The 14,100-nt window shown below is 35.3% G+C and overlaps 1 protein-coding gene across 1 annotated transcript in view; it reads right to left on the bottom strand.

Annotated features, from left to right (window-relative positions):
* The window catches only part of FAF1 (Fas associated factor 1), a 144,906-nt gene that overhangs the window by 104,142 nt on the left and 26,664 nt on the right, over nt 1-14,100 (bottom strand). The window contains exons 3-6 of the mRNA XM_085231272.1: nt 10,739-10,785; nt 7,985-8,193; nt 6,208-6,299; nt 5,781-5,869 (exon numbers count right to left, since the gene is read on the bottom strand). Of these exons, the coding sequence (XP_085087398.1) occupies nt 5,781-5,869; nt 6,208-6,299; nt 7,985-8,193; nt 10,739-10,785 (437 nt within the window). The remainder of the gene's footprint in view (nt 1-5,780; nt 5,870-6,207; nt 6,300-7,984; nt 8,194-10,738; nt 10,786-14,100) is intronic.

The raw sequence follows: 14,100 nt of genomic DNA on the forward strand, positions 1-14,100 counted from the left end.
AATATGCAAAAGAAAATTATAGATACACTCAAAGGAAAAGTTTTCAATTTCTGTACTTAATCTGGATGTGACAGTGGAAAGTACTTAGCAAGGAGTAAACATACTTCTCAAACAGTTAAATGAACTGCCTTAAAACTAAAAGCTTCAAAGTATCTGAAGATTTTGACATCTCTACGTTTTGGGTTTCTAAATGAGAATAGCAAATGTTGTTAACAAGTAAATTTTCTGTATTTATGCACAGCCAAGTACAAAGAGTAGGCTGAAAATTAGGGTAGCTAAAAAAAAAAGTTGACTAAAAAAAATTCTTTAACAAGTGTTAGCAATTCAAGTGCATAGTCAATTATTCACCTTTTTTTGCAGGAAAATAAGATAACGAAATTGTGCCAGGTAATGCTTGCATAGAAATGCACTGCTCAATTGACCCAATCCATTGAGCTCCCATTTCAAAACTGTGTGGTCTGGAAGCCCTAAGACATGGACCATACCTTAAAAAGTCATGGAGAGGAAGAGCTGTCAGTGCACCTGATGGGCAATAGGTGCCCACACTCCTCTGTGGGATGGGGTTGATTTGAACACGCCACTGGAGAACCAGCCATGTAGGTCCCTCCTAAATTCATTTCCCCAAGCCATGCTCAAACGTACAGTATAAAGTTATCTAAGCATGACACTACTCCTGACAGCAAGTTGATGCTTTTTTCTTTGAGAAGTACATAACTGCCTCTGAACACTATGCAATTTTCTAAAATTATTGCATCCATGTATGCAGCAGTTTCGGTTTCCTTCAAACGTTACTAGTTGGCTACCATCTTCCAAATGAAATATCTGAATTAAAAGAGAAAAGGAAAAGGAAGAGATGAGGAGGAGAGGATGAAGGAAAAAAAAAAAAAAAAAAAAAAAAATCAGTGTCAAACTCTAGTTCCCATTGAAGGCAAGAATTCTTCTTTTTTTTTTTTTTTTTTTTTTGCCACCAACGCTAACAGAATTTAATTAATCTGAGGATTAATTAGTGGTGAAAGGAAATCAAATTCTAGAAGCAGAATTAAAGTAGGCCACTTTTATCAGCAGTGCTTCCCCCCTGCTGCAAACTCTAGCCTTCAAAAGCATTTGCTGGTAGGTTAATGTTACTTTTTTTTTTTCTTTGCTGAATGATTACAATTTACGTCAGCACAGGAAGCAAGGGAACTTGACTGTATTTTCAGGCACCGATCATCCATTATAGAAACTCTGCCTACACCTGGAAAAAGAAGCAAGTCTGAGAACAGGCAAAAGAAAATAGTCCTTATTCTGATCAGATTTAGCAAGAGAAACGTGGATCAGTGTAGGATTGCATATGGGTTGCCCTTATAGCACTGGTTATCAGCATTATCACAATGAGCAGGAACCTCAGCAATGGACCAAGATTCAGCTGGGGCTGAAATTGCACCATGTGCAAATAAAAATGTCCCTCTTTAAAGCTGAAATTTCAAGCAAATGAAATTGCAAGAAATTTTTTCACTCACTCAAATAACAGGATTAAAAGTCACTAATGAGTTTATTTACAAGCTCTCCATCCGAATTCTATCACAGCAAAATTTATAAACAGCAAGTCTAATACATGAAAAGAAACAATATTTAGCCTAAAAATGTTTAGTTGCAAATAATGCTAGACCGAAGGGGACAGCAACTGTTCAGTCTACGCAATGCTGAAGAAAGATGACATCAGTGGTGGTGTTTACATTTTAAGCTTCTACTTCTTATTGTGCTGAAATGCTGAATAAAAAAAATAAATTGTTGCATCCATTGTTAAATGACCGATTTGGTGCCTTCATTTAATACTGGTTTAATACTTTGCTTCCTAAATTGCATTTTTCTTTGAAATTTTAGTAATGTTTTTAGCTTTGAAACCAAAAGTATATCCTTATTCAGTGATCAGCAAATATTCCTTTTCATTTCAGTTCAGTTTTGTTTTTGTTTTTCTAAATGAAATGCATTCAGAATTTCCTAATAGGCAGAATCTTCCTCAGCCACAAGAATCCTCCAAAACCTCGGAATTTTGTATAAGTGGGCATGACACAAGGTAATTAACATTTCCATTTTAAACTTACAGATTTATACAAGCTCATGTCAACAGAAGTCCAAATTTACTGTAATTACAGATTATTTACATTAAAACAAAATAAGAAATCAGTATGTAAATGTAATGTTTGTTGTAGCTAATGCAGCAAGAGATGGTAGATTAGGTTCAAACAGCAATCAGCAAATCTGGCTAACATGTAAATGAGCAGAAGTCCCTTTGTTTACATTCTATTGCATTTTAAACTTCAGGATTTTTAAACTGTCTCATGAGCAGATGTGAAAATAAAACATTAATCTTACCATCCTTATTGATGCTTTCAAAGTAACTAAAGCAAGGCACTGCTCCTGTCCAGCTAAACAGACAATACTAATAATTGGAGTTGCAGGTTACATCATTCTTAATTAACACTCTGCTACAGTTGATAACATACACTAAAACAGCATGTCATAATCACTGCTCTGCAACAAGCTAAAAAAACATATACTCAGCAAAATACATACCCATTACTTGCAATGCATATATAATTTTTATTCCTATCCACACAAACAATTACATTTCTAAAATAAACTACAATCACTTAGCAAAGAAATACATCACTGTAATCACCTCCAAGATATAAATTCATAAAACTGTCTAGGTTGGAAACAATCTTCCAGATCTCCAAGTCCAACCATCAACCTGACCTGGAGTACACTTAGTCAAGCCATTAATTGAAATGACAACAACAACAAAATTATTTGCTAAGAAGCACCTCTTAGAATACACAAAACTGAAAGGAAATACTATCTGGTAGACCTACCTCTATGGCCAGACCAACATGCCTACACTTTTGGTGTTCCTCTCTATTGCATTCTCCCATACCTTTCTCCTGAACTGAACAGAGCCAGCTTTCTAGAAGCACCCACGGCAACAAAGGTAAGAAAAGCCACTGTAGGAAAGTAAAGAATCCAATTCAACAAAGCAAGTGCAAGGGATTGCTCCCTTGGACAATTGAATGATGGACTTCTTTGGTACCTTTCTATTTTAAAATGGATTTCCAAAGCAAATAATATTTTTCTTACTTGTTTTATCCAGCAAATTTATACATATTCATTAGTTTCAGGGAAATCTGACAGCCTCACAAAGGACTCACATACCAGGCATAAATCAACAGCAGGATAGAGAAAAGGAACCCAAATTACATTGGGTGTAATCCTCTTATATTACATTCAGCCAACTGCTGGTCAATGATCACAAGAAGTAACTGCAGCATATGGTATCTCTTGTCATTCACTATTACCTGGTTACAGAACTATCTGCAGAACAGAAGCAGGGCAGGCTGGCAGTCTAAGCAGATGACAAAAATGACATGGGCTACTGAATGCATTGGAGGAACTGAAGTACTGACAGAGGTAAGCAAGGTCAAGGGAAGATGAACAGAGAGAGATGAGTTACTGAAGCTGCTGGGATGAGGTAGGAATTCACTAGAAATCATGCTTCACTACACCCACTGCTCACAGAATATGTTGTCTTGTTCTAGATGCTGTGCTTGGACAGGGATGGCTTTGCCAACCTTAGATGTGGTATTAGACATTTCAATTTAATCTTCACACCTCAATTTACTAACATGCAGTAGTCATTCGCTGGGTTTCTATTACCTATGAAAGCTTTAGGTATGCCACTGATGAATGAAGATGCCCTATGAGATTTCTGCTTGGTTAAACTATTTCATTTAGATGCCAGTTTAACTTAGTTTTGGGTTTAGGCCATTGGGTCTGTCACAAGCTTCAGTGCCTACATAACAACACACTGGAAAAAGATGTCTCAAACTTTATTCTCCCTGAGCATCAAGAACAGAAACAAACTGGAGTTTATAGAGCTGAGACCAGACTACTTCTTTATAAAAGGCATATGCATAAAAACATCACATACTGAAATCTCAGGTTGCTCATATATCACTTTCTGAAGATATTGAAAACATGGCTATTTTTCTGTATTTCAAAATAGAAGGCATTTAAAGAAAATGACAGATGAAGTTGAAAAGTAAGAAGCAAAGTTCCTTAACATCCATTAATAATAGATGACAACATCACGCTTTTAAAAATTGAGGGTATCAAACTAATCTGAATAATAACTGACCTAACAGTAGGCAGTAAACAGTGTAACTGGGTTTGGTACATTGCTTCAATTAGATGTGTTTTGATCTGCATTGATGCTTTAATTGGAGGCAAGCCTCCCCTTTCATCTAGAATTTATGACTCCAAGGGATGATCTAGCCTTCAAATTATCTTTAAGTAGCGACTAATTAATCATCATTTGCTATCCCTAAAGGTACCAAATTTATCCCAAAAATATGCAGAACTCACCTCCTCTATGAAACAAGTTAAACTGTAAAGGTAACACCCACTGTGATATTATTAGGAAGTAAAGTTCTTTTAAACTGTTCAACAAAAAAGCCTGAAAACTCCTTTTAAACAGTTTGTTGCTGTTACATAGTTTATTTCAGTTAAAATAATCAGCATTTATTTCCATTGAAATTAAAATATACTAGGAATCCATGCTGAAAAATTTGTTAGCATCTACATGGTTTTTCCACAGTATTGTCACTATTCTTCAATTAGGTCCTTAAGCACAGCATCTGATCGTTCTTACTCACAACTACAACTCCTTTCAGCACATCAAATTCACATCACAGCTCAGTACCAACCAGCTCTTTCTGTTCCATTACCATTAATTCCCTCTTCTAATGCTTGTGTTTTATTACTAATTATTACTTTTTTTTTTTTTTTAATAATAAAGATCAGCTTTCTTATTTCCTCCACAGCATACAGGGTTATGGACCTAAGTACTATATTTATTTCTATTGATTGTCAAAAGGTTTCCTTCATCATATTTGTAGAATATTCTGCTATCTATCTACAGCAGCAGAAAATCAATTCCCTCTTCAGACAATCTGAAGGCAATCTAGTCTACTGATTATGCAATTTGATCATTTCAAACTGCAATCTTTCCTGCTTACTTGACAATTTAGGATCAGAGCTATTCCTTTCACACTCAATTACAGTGCACCCTCTAGTGGCTACGGAATAAAATTCCCGTTTACCCATTAAGAATACACACCAATCCACCTTTGAGAAACATATAGACAGGGTAGAAAATAAGAGAAATAAACTAATGCAAAGTAGCTACAAATTATTTTACAACAACGATTCCATTTCCCATAAAAACTACTTAATTTTCTAACCTTTGCAATATTTACTGACTAGTGAACACTTGAGTATTGAAATCAGTAATAGAAAATATCCTGCTTAGAGAAAATTATTACTGTGTACACTTCATAAGTCCAAGAAGATATAAAATGATGTAACACACTTCAGAAAGAAAATTCTGGTCTGCTGGTAACAATTTGTATATGTTTATATTAAATGGATCAGACTAATGTGATAAATTATGAAAGACCAGCTTTCATTTCCAGGATCTTAAAAAAATTAAGTCATAAAAACTTGAAGATGCAAAATTCTGTATGAACCTCAGTATGTATTACACCACAGTTTTCTTAAAACTTTTTTTTAACAACCTTCCTTCAACAGTGAGGTGCTGAGGTAGTCAATCTTTACACTTGCATCTCAGAACAGTGAAACACTGCACATTCACTGATTGCAAATTCCTGCAAGAATGCAAACTGCTTCATAGAAAACACACAGAAAGAATCATACAAAGCAGAATCTATGGACAAAAGACTTACCCAGAATGACTTGAAGAAGGAGGAGGCAGGTCAGGCGTTAGAACATAAAGACTATTATTTTTTGGCAAGTGTAGAGTTTTTAAAACAGTCTGAACAAAGAAAAAGAAATGTAAATATAAAACATTCGCTGATTTTGACTTTGTTTACTTTATTCCTTTTAATTATAAAAGTTTCTTTACAACCCCAGCAAATTTTTAAGATCTACTGTTAATTTAGTAACAACTCTACAGGTGTGCTGCATTGTATCTAAAAACACTGCAAAATACATTTAGTTTATAATGCTTTTAGTTTAAGAGATCCTTACAGAGCTTTCACCTGCGATATCTAACATTCAGAAACTCAGAATCCTTGTATTGTCATCCCCACCCTCAGATCCTCAGTTTGAAACAGTGAATTCAGTTGACTGAAAACATAACTGAAAACTTACACTATCATCTACATCTCCAGTCTTCCACCCCTTTAACAGCATTTTAGATGCAGGAATCTGAAGTTCATTTTCTAGAATATGTTTGATATCTCCTGAAGAGGAAATAAAGAAAACGTCAAGAAATTCATGTATAAAAGGTACAGTGAACACCAGTTTTAGTGAAGTTATCATTGTAACACACATTTCAAGCAGTAAAGAATAAATTAAAGTAAAAAATCACATACAACAAGAATCTGATTCACACAATCACATGAGGATATGGTGATTTGGACATATATTTGAGTAGCTCTACACAATGTATGGATCTAGCATACATCTGCAAAGACATGCCATCTGGAGCTATGCACTTTGCCAGAAATAAAGTGTGTCTGCATTTCTGATACCCAGTTCCACAATCAATAATCTGAACCTAAGGAACTGAAGTGTTTGTATATTTGACTGGTTGGACAGATTTTTCAGTGTTTTGCACATTTTGTTCCTCCATCCTGGCCTTCTGCCACATCTGTTCTTCCTCATGTTGGAATGGACTGTTCCTGTGCTCTGAAGAGGTCATCTTGAAGATAAGCCATCTCTCTTAGGCCTCTCTGCCCTGCAGAGCAGTCTCACCTGGGATTCTGCCAAGCAGATCCCTGAACAAGCCAAAAGCTGCTTTCTTGATGTCTGTGGTTCACACTTTTCTCAGGATTTTAAACAAGGTTTCCTTCAACTTTCATATGCCAAGAAACGACACAAGTTTTACACCGAATACCTTCCGCCCTGTCACTTAATCATCTATATCTAAAAGAAGTTAATAGAAAAAAAAACAAACTAATAAACAAACAAACAAAAACCTATCACCTACTACACCTACTATAGCTGAAAAATTCTGATTTGGTCACTCTTGTATCTACTTTGGATGTAACTCAGTGCAGTGCCATGCCGAGCAAAGTGATGCTAATCAAGAATTCGACTGATCACCACAAGGTGGCACCATAAAAATACCAAATCAAACACTAACAAGAAAAATAAGGATCCAAAGTTTCAAAATTTCATCACAGACAAAGTGACAACTCAACAAATTTTTAATCAACTATTTCTCCACGTATTTATTTGTTTTGATCTGCATATTGTCTTAAAAAGCAATAATACTATTTTTCCTTCAGAAGAGTAAATTAAGTCAGTTGGGAAATATAAAAAAAGAATATGCTTGCAATGGTAAGAACAGCATATTTCTGAAACACTTGTACAAAATGCATCATATTTGGAATAAAAACAAACAAGTCTGATAACAAAACTCTTAATTTCTTCAAAAAAAGAGACAAATAAAAAGAAGGATGCTACAATGTTTTTCACACTTAGAAGAATTCTCTGAAATTTAGAAAAGGATGATGCTATAGAGATTCAAAAAGGAAATGCCAAGATGATCCACTTATTAGTTGACTGCATCTACACTAATCCTACTGCAAATTACACTTTCTTGCCTCAGCTTAATCAGTAATCTCCATTTTGTTTATAAAGTCCATAAGACAACTAGATGTCAAAATAAATATTTGATAGATCACTAATCTTTACAATGGATTAGTGAAATTTTGCTTTTTTTGAGCTGCAAAGAGGTTTGAAAATGGTTAGAAGCTATGAAAACTGCACTTTGTGGGACATTTTTTGAGGGGTTTTGTTGGTTGGTTGTTTTGGGATTTTTTTCCCTATATGATTTAGATCTTGGCAGTGGGGTCTTTCTAGTTTGATTTTACTTTAACAATTTTACCTCCACAGTTATGTCACGTTTACACATTCTTACCAACTGTAGAGCTGTCCTCAAGTACTACATCCACATTTCTGTCTCTGTATTCAACCCTGAAGTCAAGCATTCGAGGTTGTCTTTCCACTATTTGTCTAGATGGCACTACATGGCGAAACGCTGAGGAAGATGAAGAAGCTGAAGAAGCTGCTGTAGAATGACTTGTGGGGCCATATGCTGGTCCTTGTAAAGTCTCTCCACCGTACTCACTGAAGGATACACATATAAAGAAGTATGAGCAAACTGATAATGTTTAAATAAAGATTTGTGAAGTGAACAGTATTACTCACTGTTGTCCACAGCATACGCCTCTTGAATAAACTACACTGTTGTATCTGAAAATGCTTTTTTATTCATAATTAGAAATTAACTTTCGTATTATAAACATTAATATTTCAAGGACTCAGAAGTGCTGTAGCAGAGCAGCTTAGAAGACAAACAGGTATTTAAGCCATTACTTTAGTCTAAAGTTCACTATGTAATTAACATCAGATTTATCTTGAGAAGTAGCATTATTTCCTGTTCCAAGAGTGCTGTGACCATATAAAAATTAGCACCATAGCAACCACCAGTTTTCTATATCACTAGGCCAGCATCACATGCAACTTAGAATAAGAAGTAAAGCTTAAAATAAAGGTCAGAATAAACTGGGAAACCCTGATTACCCAGAAGCACATCTCATCCTCCTCAGTGAGCCTCTCATAAAAGTACCACATAACTGAGAATAGAAACAAAGGTAACAAAACATTAAATTTAAGGAACATAACTCTAGGCTAAAGAAAATTATGATGTACTGAAATAAGGTTTTGCTGGCAAGACACTTCACAGGATTTCATGTTGTAGATGTTCTTACCAGGAAGACAGTGCTCTCTGTTTAGAGGATTATGTGTCTTGGGCAGCAACAGGGTATCCTGATGGAGGATGTAAGCTAATAAAATGAATGCACTATATAAAAATGGAAGTTGAGCATGCATTTAGGAAACACTGAGATGCAATTTGCCTCATCTCCATTCCTAAACAGAATTTATTTGAAAAAAATGCATACTCCCCTTCCTGAAGATTCTATAAGATCTCTGGATCAATGGAAATGTTTCCTATGCAAGTCAAGCCTCTGAAGACTGAACTTAGGGAAAAAAAAAAAGTGAATGTGGATGGCACTCATGTCACAAAAGTGCAATAAATAGTACCAAGTTATTGCAAATCACATCATTGTGACTCCCAGTTTTGAAAATAAAGTTAAAAAAAAGAACATATATTATGCTTGTAAAACAAGGGAGAATACTTCTCTACATCTCATTTCAGCAGGCTCAGAAGGATGAATCCCCAATCACAAACACTCACATCCAAAGGTCAAAGACCCACTTCAGAGGTTTAAGAAATAAAGGGAACAGTCTTATTTTCAAGCTTTAAAAAAGTTTAAACACTGAGCAATATGTTTGTTGAATTTTTTGTTTTTTTCTTGGGTTTTTTGTTTTTGTTTTCGATTTGATGTCCAACCAAAACTTAGTACTGTAATCATTTTTGTTAGCAGACATCAGAAGCAAAGAATATTCTGATTCTCAGGCACTGAAGTTATTTATTTATTTAAATGCAACATAACTGAACTATAAAGTAAAACTTGACTTCAAGTTCAGCTGTATTACGTATATTTCATTCCATTACAAAAAGTATTTTACATATCTGACTTGCAATCTCTAATGAAGCATAAAAAGCCACTAAAAAGCATCCAAGTCAGTAAATCAGCCTCATCTGTAAGCCGCAGGAAACTAGGCTTCTAAGTCTACCAGGCCTAATTTTAAACTTCTTCCACTGAAAGAAAAAAAGGAAAATAAAAAAGACTTGAGACACATTTGACTGTCTCATCATTTCTACAAATGAATAATTTACTAATGAAGAAAGCTGTGTTAAGTGGATATCAGACCTACCTGTTATCAAAGTCGGGTATAACTGCTGCCCAGATCCTTCTCCCTGACAAAATGGTTGCAAATGTTCTGGTGTTTTGAATTTACATGCTTTGAGGTCAGGACTTATTAACATAAGTAGAAATAGTACTTGACACAGAAGAGACTTGATCTCAATCAGATCATGCAGGCCTAACAGTGAATATACATCTAGTAACTTTATCAAGCAAATAAGGTTTTATCTTGATCCAAAAAACGATTTATTTAATAATAGCTTCAGTGAGCATTGGCATTTATGCCAGAACATCACATCACCCACACTAAGCATCTTCTTTAATCATTAAAATAAACTTTTAAAAACAGTACATTGACTATTTTTCTAAACAAAATTAAAAATAGTATCTAACTGCTTCTCTCAAGTAGCTCAACTCCTGTTCTGTTGTTTTCAGTTGCCTCATCAGCACTTAGGAGATCATGCTTCAGTGACTCCAAGGTATCCAGGCATCAATATATGAGCCAAAATTGAATTTAAAAACTGAAAGGAAATCAGTAAAGCTATTTGTAGAAGGGAGCAAATTTATTTTATCAAGCATAGTATCTACCACCAGTTAATGACCTAACAATAAATTAATATAAAATAAAAAATCATTAATTGAAACAGATGGTTGAGCTTGTTCTTCACCAGTATGGGAAAAATTGATTGTGAAATCAGCTTTGTCAGGAATTGAATTTGTGGCTCAAAAAAATTGCTTTAAAAGGAGGATTATATCTTCATCTTGGGATTCAGAAACAAAAATGCAAATATTATGCAGCATCATTCTCTGTATGTACTACCCCATCCCTCTGTGCTTACCTTTGCAGAATGCCATTTTCTTGTGGTATTACACCATTTATAGCTGCCTGAAAAGAGAAAATAAGTTTTCAATCAGGTATGAAGAGGAAGAAAAATAAATCAGGACAGACCCTTATATTTTGCTTTAAAAAGTGGTTAGCTTGCTTTAAAATACGCCATAAGATGTTCTCCATTCAGTAAATACTCTTGGTAAACAACATTGCCATTAAAGTACCTTCTTAAAATGAAAAACATTTAAGTGAAAATGAACATCAACTGATGCTCAATAGATTTCCCAGGTGTAGTGCAAAGGAATAAACAGCACAGCTCGTGCTCTAACACTTTGTACATGCACACAGTAAAAAGACAGTTCTCAGACTCACTGAGCTGTGTGCAGACAAGGCAGCCAGACAGCACGTACACAGAAAAGCTCATGTCTCCCAGAAGCATTAGGCCTACTCTGGCCTGTACACCAGCGCTGCAGAGACTTCTAGAGAAGTCCAGCCTCCTAAGCACAACCACGTACCACAGAACCACTGAAATACTTCCAATACTCAAACAATCTTCACATGAAAAAAGCAAACATTTTTAAATATGTTTTATGCAGCTAATTGTCAGCACATGCTGATCAGCAACTCAGAACAAAATATTACTCAAGTGTAGATGCAGGCCTAGGCCCAAACCGAGCAAGCTGCATCCAAATTAGGCCTCTTATTTGTAATTACAGTTACTACCTATAAAAATACCTTAATAAAAAAATCTCACATTGAAATGCTTTTTTGTTAAGAATAGCCGCCACATACTCCAGTTTCAAATTCAAAAATCTACTTCTGACAGAAGTGTGACATACCGCTCCGTTCTATTTTGCAGAAAGTTTTAGTGCATTTCCATCGCATCCAATGCTTTAGAAGCATGTGTATACACCAAAGCTTGCATGAAGTCAGGAAGAAGAAAAATGCTGGAAAGCTAATAAGTTTCTCTTCAACAGTACTTAAAGACAACTTCTTTTAGACTGCTTTATATCACAAAAAAAGGTTCCAAAATCACTTTGATGCTAGAATGTATCAGACTTGAGGTTCAGCAAAAGCGATACCATGCAATTTGGTAGTGCTGGCTTACACATTGCACTACTCAGCTGTTTAAATTATGTTCTGGTTGTTAGAAGATATGGGAGTAGGAACATCAGAACCCCAACTAACTTTAATCTTTAAGGAAGGCCCAGCAATGGGCAGGTAAAGCAGAATATTATTCAATCAAGAATGAGGGAGAGGGAAAAGTCAATAAATCTATCAGGAAAGAGAGGGTAAAAGCTTGAAAGATAAAATTCTATTCCTTAATTTTAATACTCTTTATGATCACTATTGTTTTCACAGGAACATATTTGCAAGACTTGGTAGTTAAGAGTTTGTAGCATCCCACTACTAATCCCCACTTTCTGCTGTGCCACCAGCACATGTTACTACCAGGATTTCTAATATGACTAATATCCATTCTCATGTGTCAGATACACCTGACCTGTTGGCCTGTGTACCTGAGGAGTGACTGGTCCTTCATGAAGACAAAGCTGAAATTTAGAAGCTCAGACTCCTTAGTACTACAAGAGGATTAACTCAAATACCATGACTGTGGGCTGTCATTATCCATCATCATTTTTACAAATCAATATTTACTGATGTAGCTTAAACAAGAAGTGTCCAACAAATATAAAGGTAGAATAAACCAAGATTTAAATCCTATGTTTCTTCTCTGAATACATAAGCATGAGTTTTTACAGTTTCTGTTAACAGTTAATAAACAATGGTTAACAATTGAAGTCAAAGTATTACTACTGAACTCAAAGTAGCTTTGATACTGTAACAAGATATGCAAAACATTACACAAGGACAGCAGAAAAAGACACACAAAAGTGCTGGAGGTATCTATAAGCTACAGCAACTACCCACAAGTCTGTATCAAATTACATTGAAAACAGCTTCCTAGCAGAGCACATTTTAAATTAGTTTATCCATCACATATGGCAATAACCAGAAGATTCTTTTTAATGTGTCTCATTTATCATCAGTGTGGTTTTTGCCGTCATACACAGTTCTTGATCATGTTCATCTAATAAACCTCCAGGAAAAAGTGGAAGGTTCTGGTTTGTTTGGGTTTTTCTGTATTGGCCCCAATACTCATCAGCAAGATACACAAGTCAGTGAAGAGACAAAAACATCCTTTATTTTGCATCTGTAGGATATGAAAACCAAATAGAGGTTCTTGCACCACAGGACCAGTGGCAATCTGGACAAAAAGATTCAGCAATAAAGAAATACTGCACAGCAGGGCAGCTCCACACTTCTTCAGTCAAAGCTCATGTCTCAATCTCAGAGGATTAAATCAGCTCATTTTTTCTAAGCCTAATCAGAGGGGCTAAATATGAGAGAGGTTTCCAAGCAATTTTCATTAGAACTGAATAATGCATTTGATCAAGTCCCCAGTTCTATAAACTTGATAACATTTGAGGAGCACAACACTAAGAAAACACAGCAGCAGCATTATGTATGGTTTTGATGGAAAGACCTCTATTAACCACAGTAAAAACAGTCTGGACACTGTTTATTAAGGAAAATGGAAAACTAAAAATATGTAGATGACAAATGGTGGCAGTGCAGACATAGATACTGTATAAACATTAAACATTCATGTTCTTATATGACATCTATAGGTGGACACTGCAAAGAAATAGGAACAATCATCCAATTTAGGATTTCATAGCAGGAATGTTGTAACAAAAACAAATAAGTGAACACATTAAAACAGTTCCAGACTCTTCTTCCACAGCATCAGTCCCCTTTGAGAGAGGATCAGCTTCCTGTGATGAAGCAAACATTTAAATACATTAATTTTTTTTGTGTGTTTCCAAACAGGGATCACCTGAGCATCAAAACCAGCATGTATGACTAATACACAGTAGTTAAAGATACTAAAACTGCTTCAAGTGAAATATATAACAGGTGCAGTAAATCTGCGCACGGGTTATTTAATAAAGACGCACGTCTGGCTCAGAACATTTCTTCAGCTTCGAGTTGTTACCAGGGAAGCAGCAGTACGTGCTTACTTTGTTCTCACAGTGTATATCCACTAGTGTCCACAACTTCAACTTTTGTTTGGTTGGCTGTTTTTTGTTTGTTTGCTTGTGTCTGCTCTCATGATATCAGTATTTAAAGAGTTAAGCTCAACTGGAAAATTACAGAGTTTTTATAAGATTTTTCCCAAAGCTAAAGATATAAGGTGTGTCGCAATGCTACCCATGTACCAAACCTTGTGTAATATTGTTCAAATGTCATGCAAATGAACAGAAGCAAGGACATAATTATTTCTTCAGTATCTTCAGTGACAATATT

Source organism: Meleagris gallopavo, chromosome 10, assembly GCF_905368555.1.
Source record: "Meleagris gallopavo chromosome 10, MGAL_WU_HG_1.1, whole genome shotgun sequence".
NCBI lineage: Eukaryota > Metazoa > Chordata > Aves > Galliformes > Phasianidae > Meleagris > Meleagris gallopavo.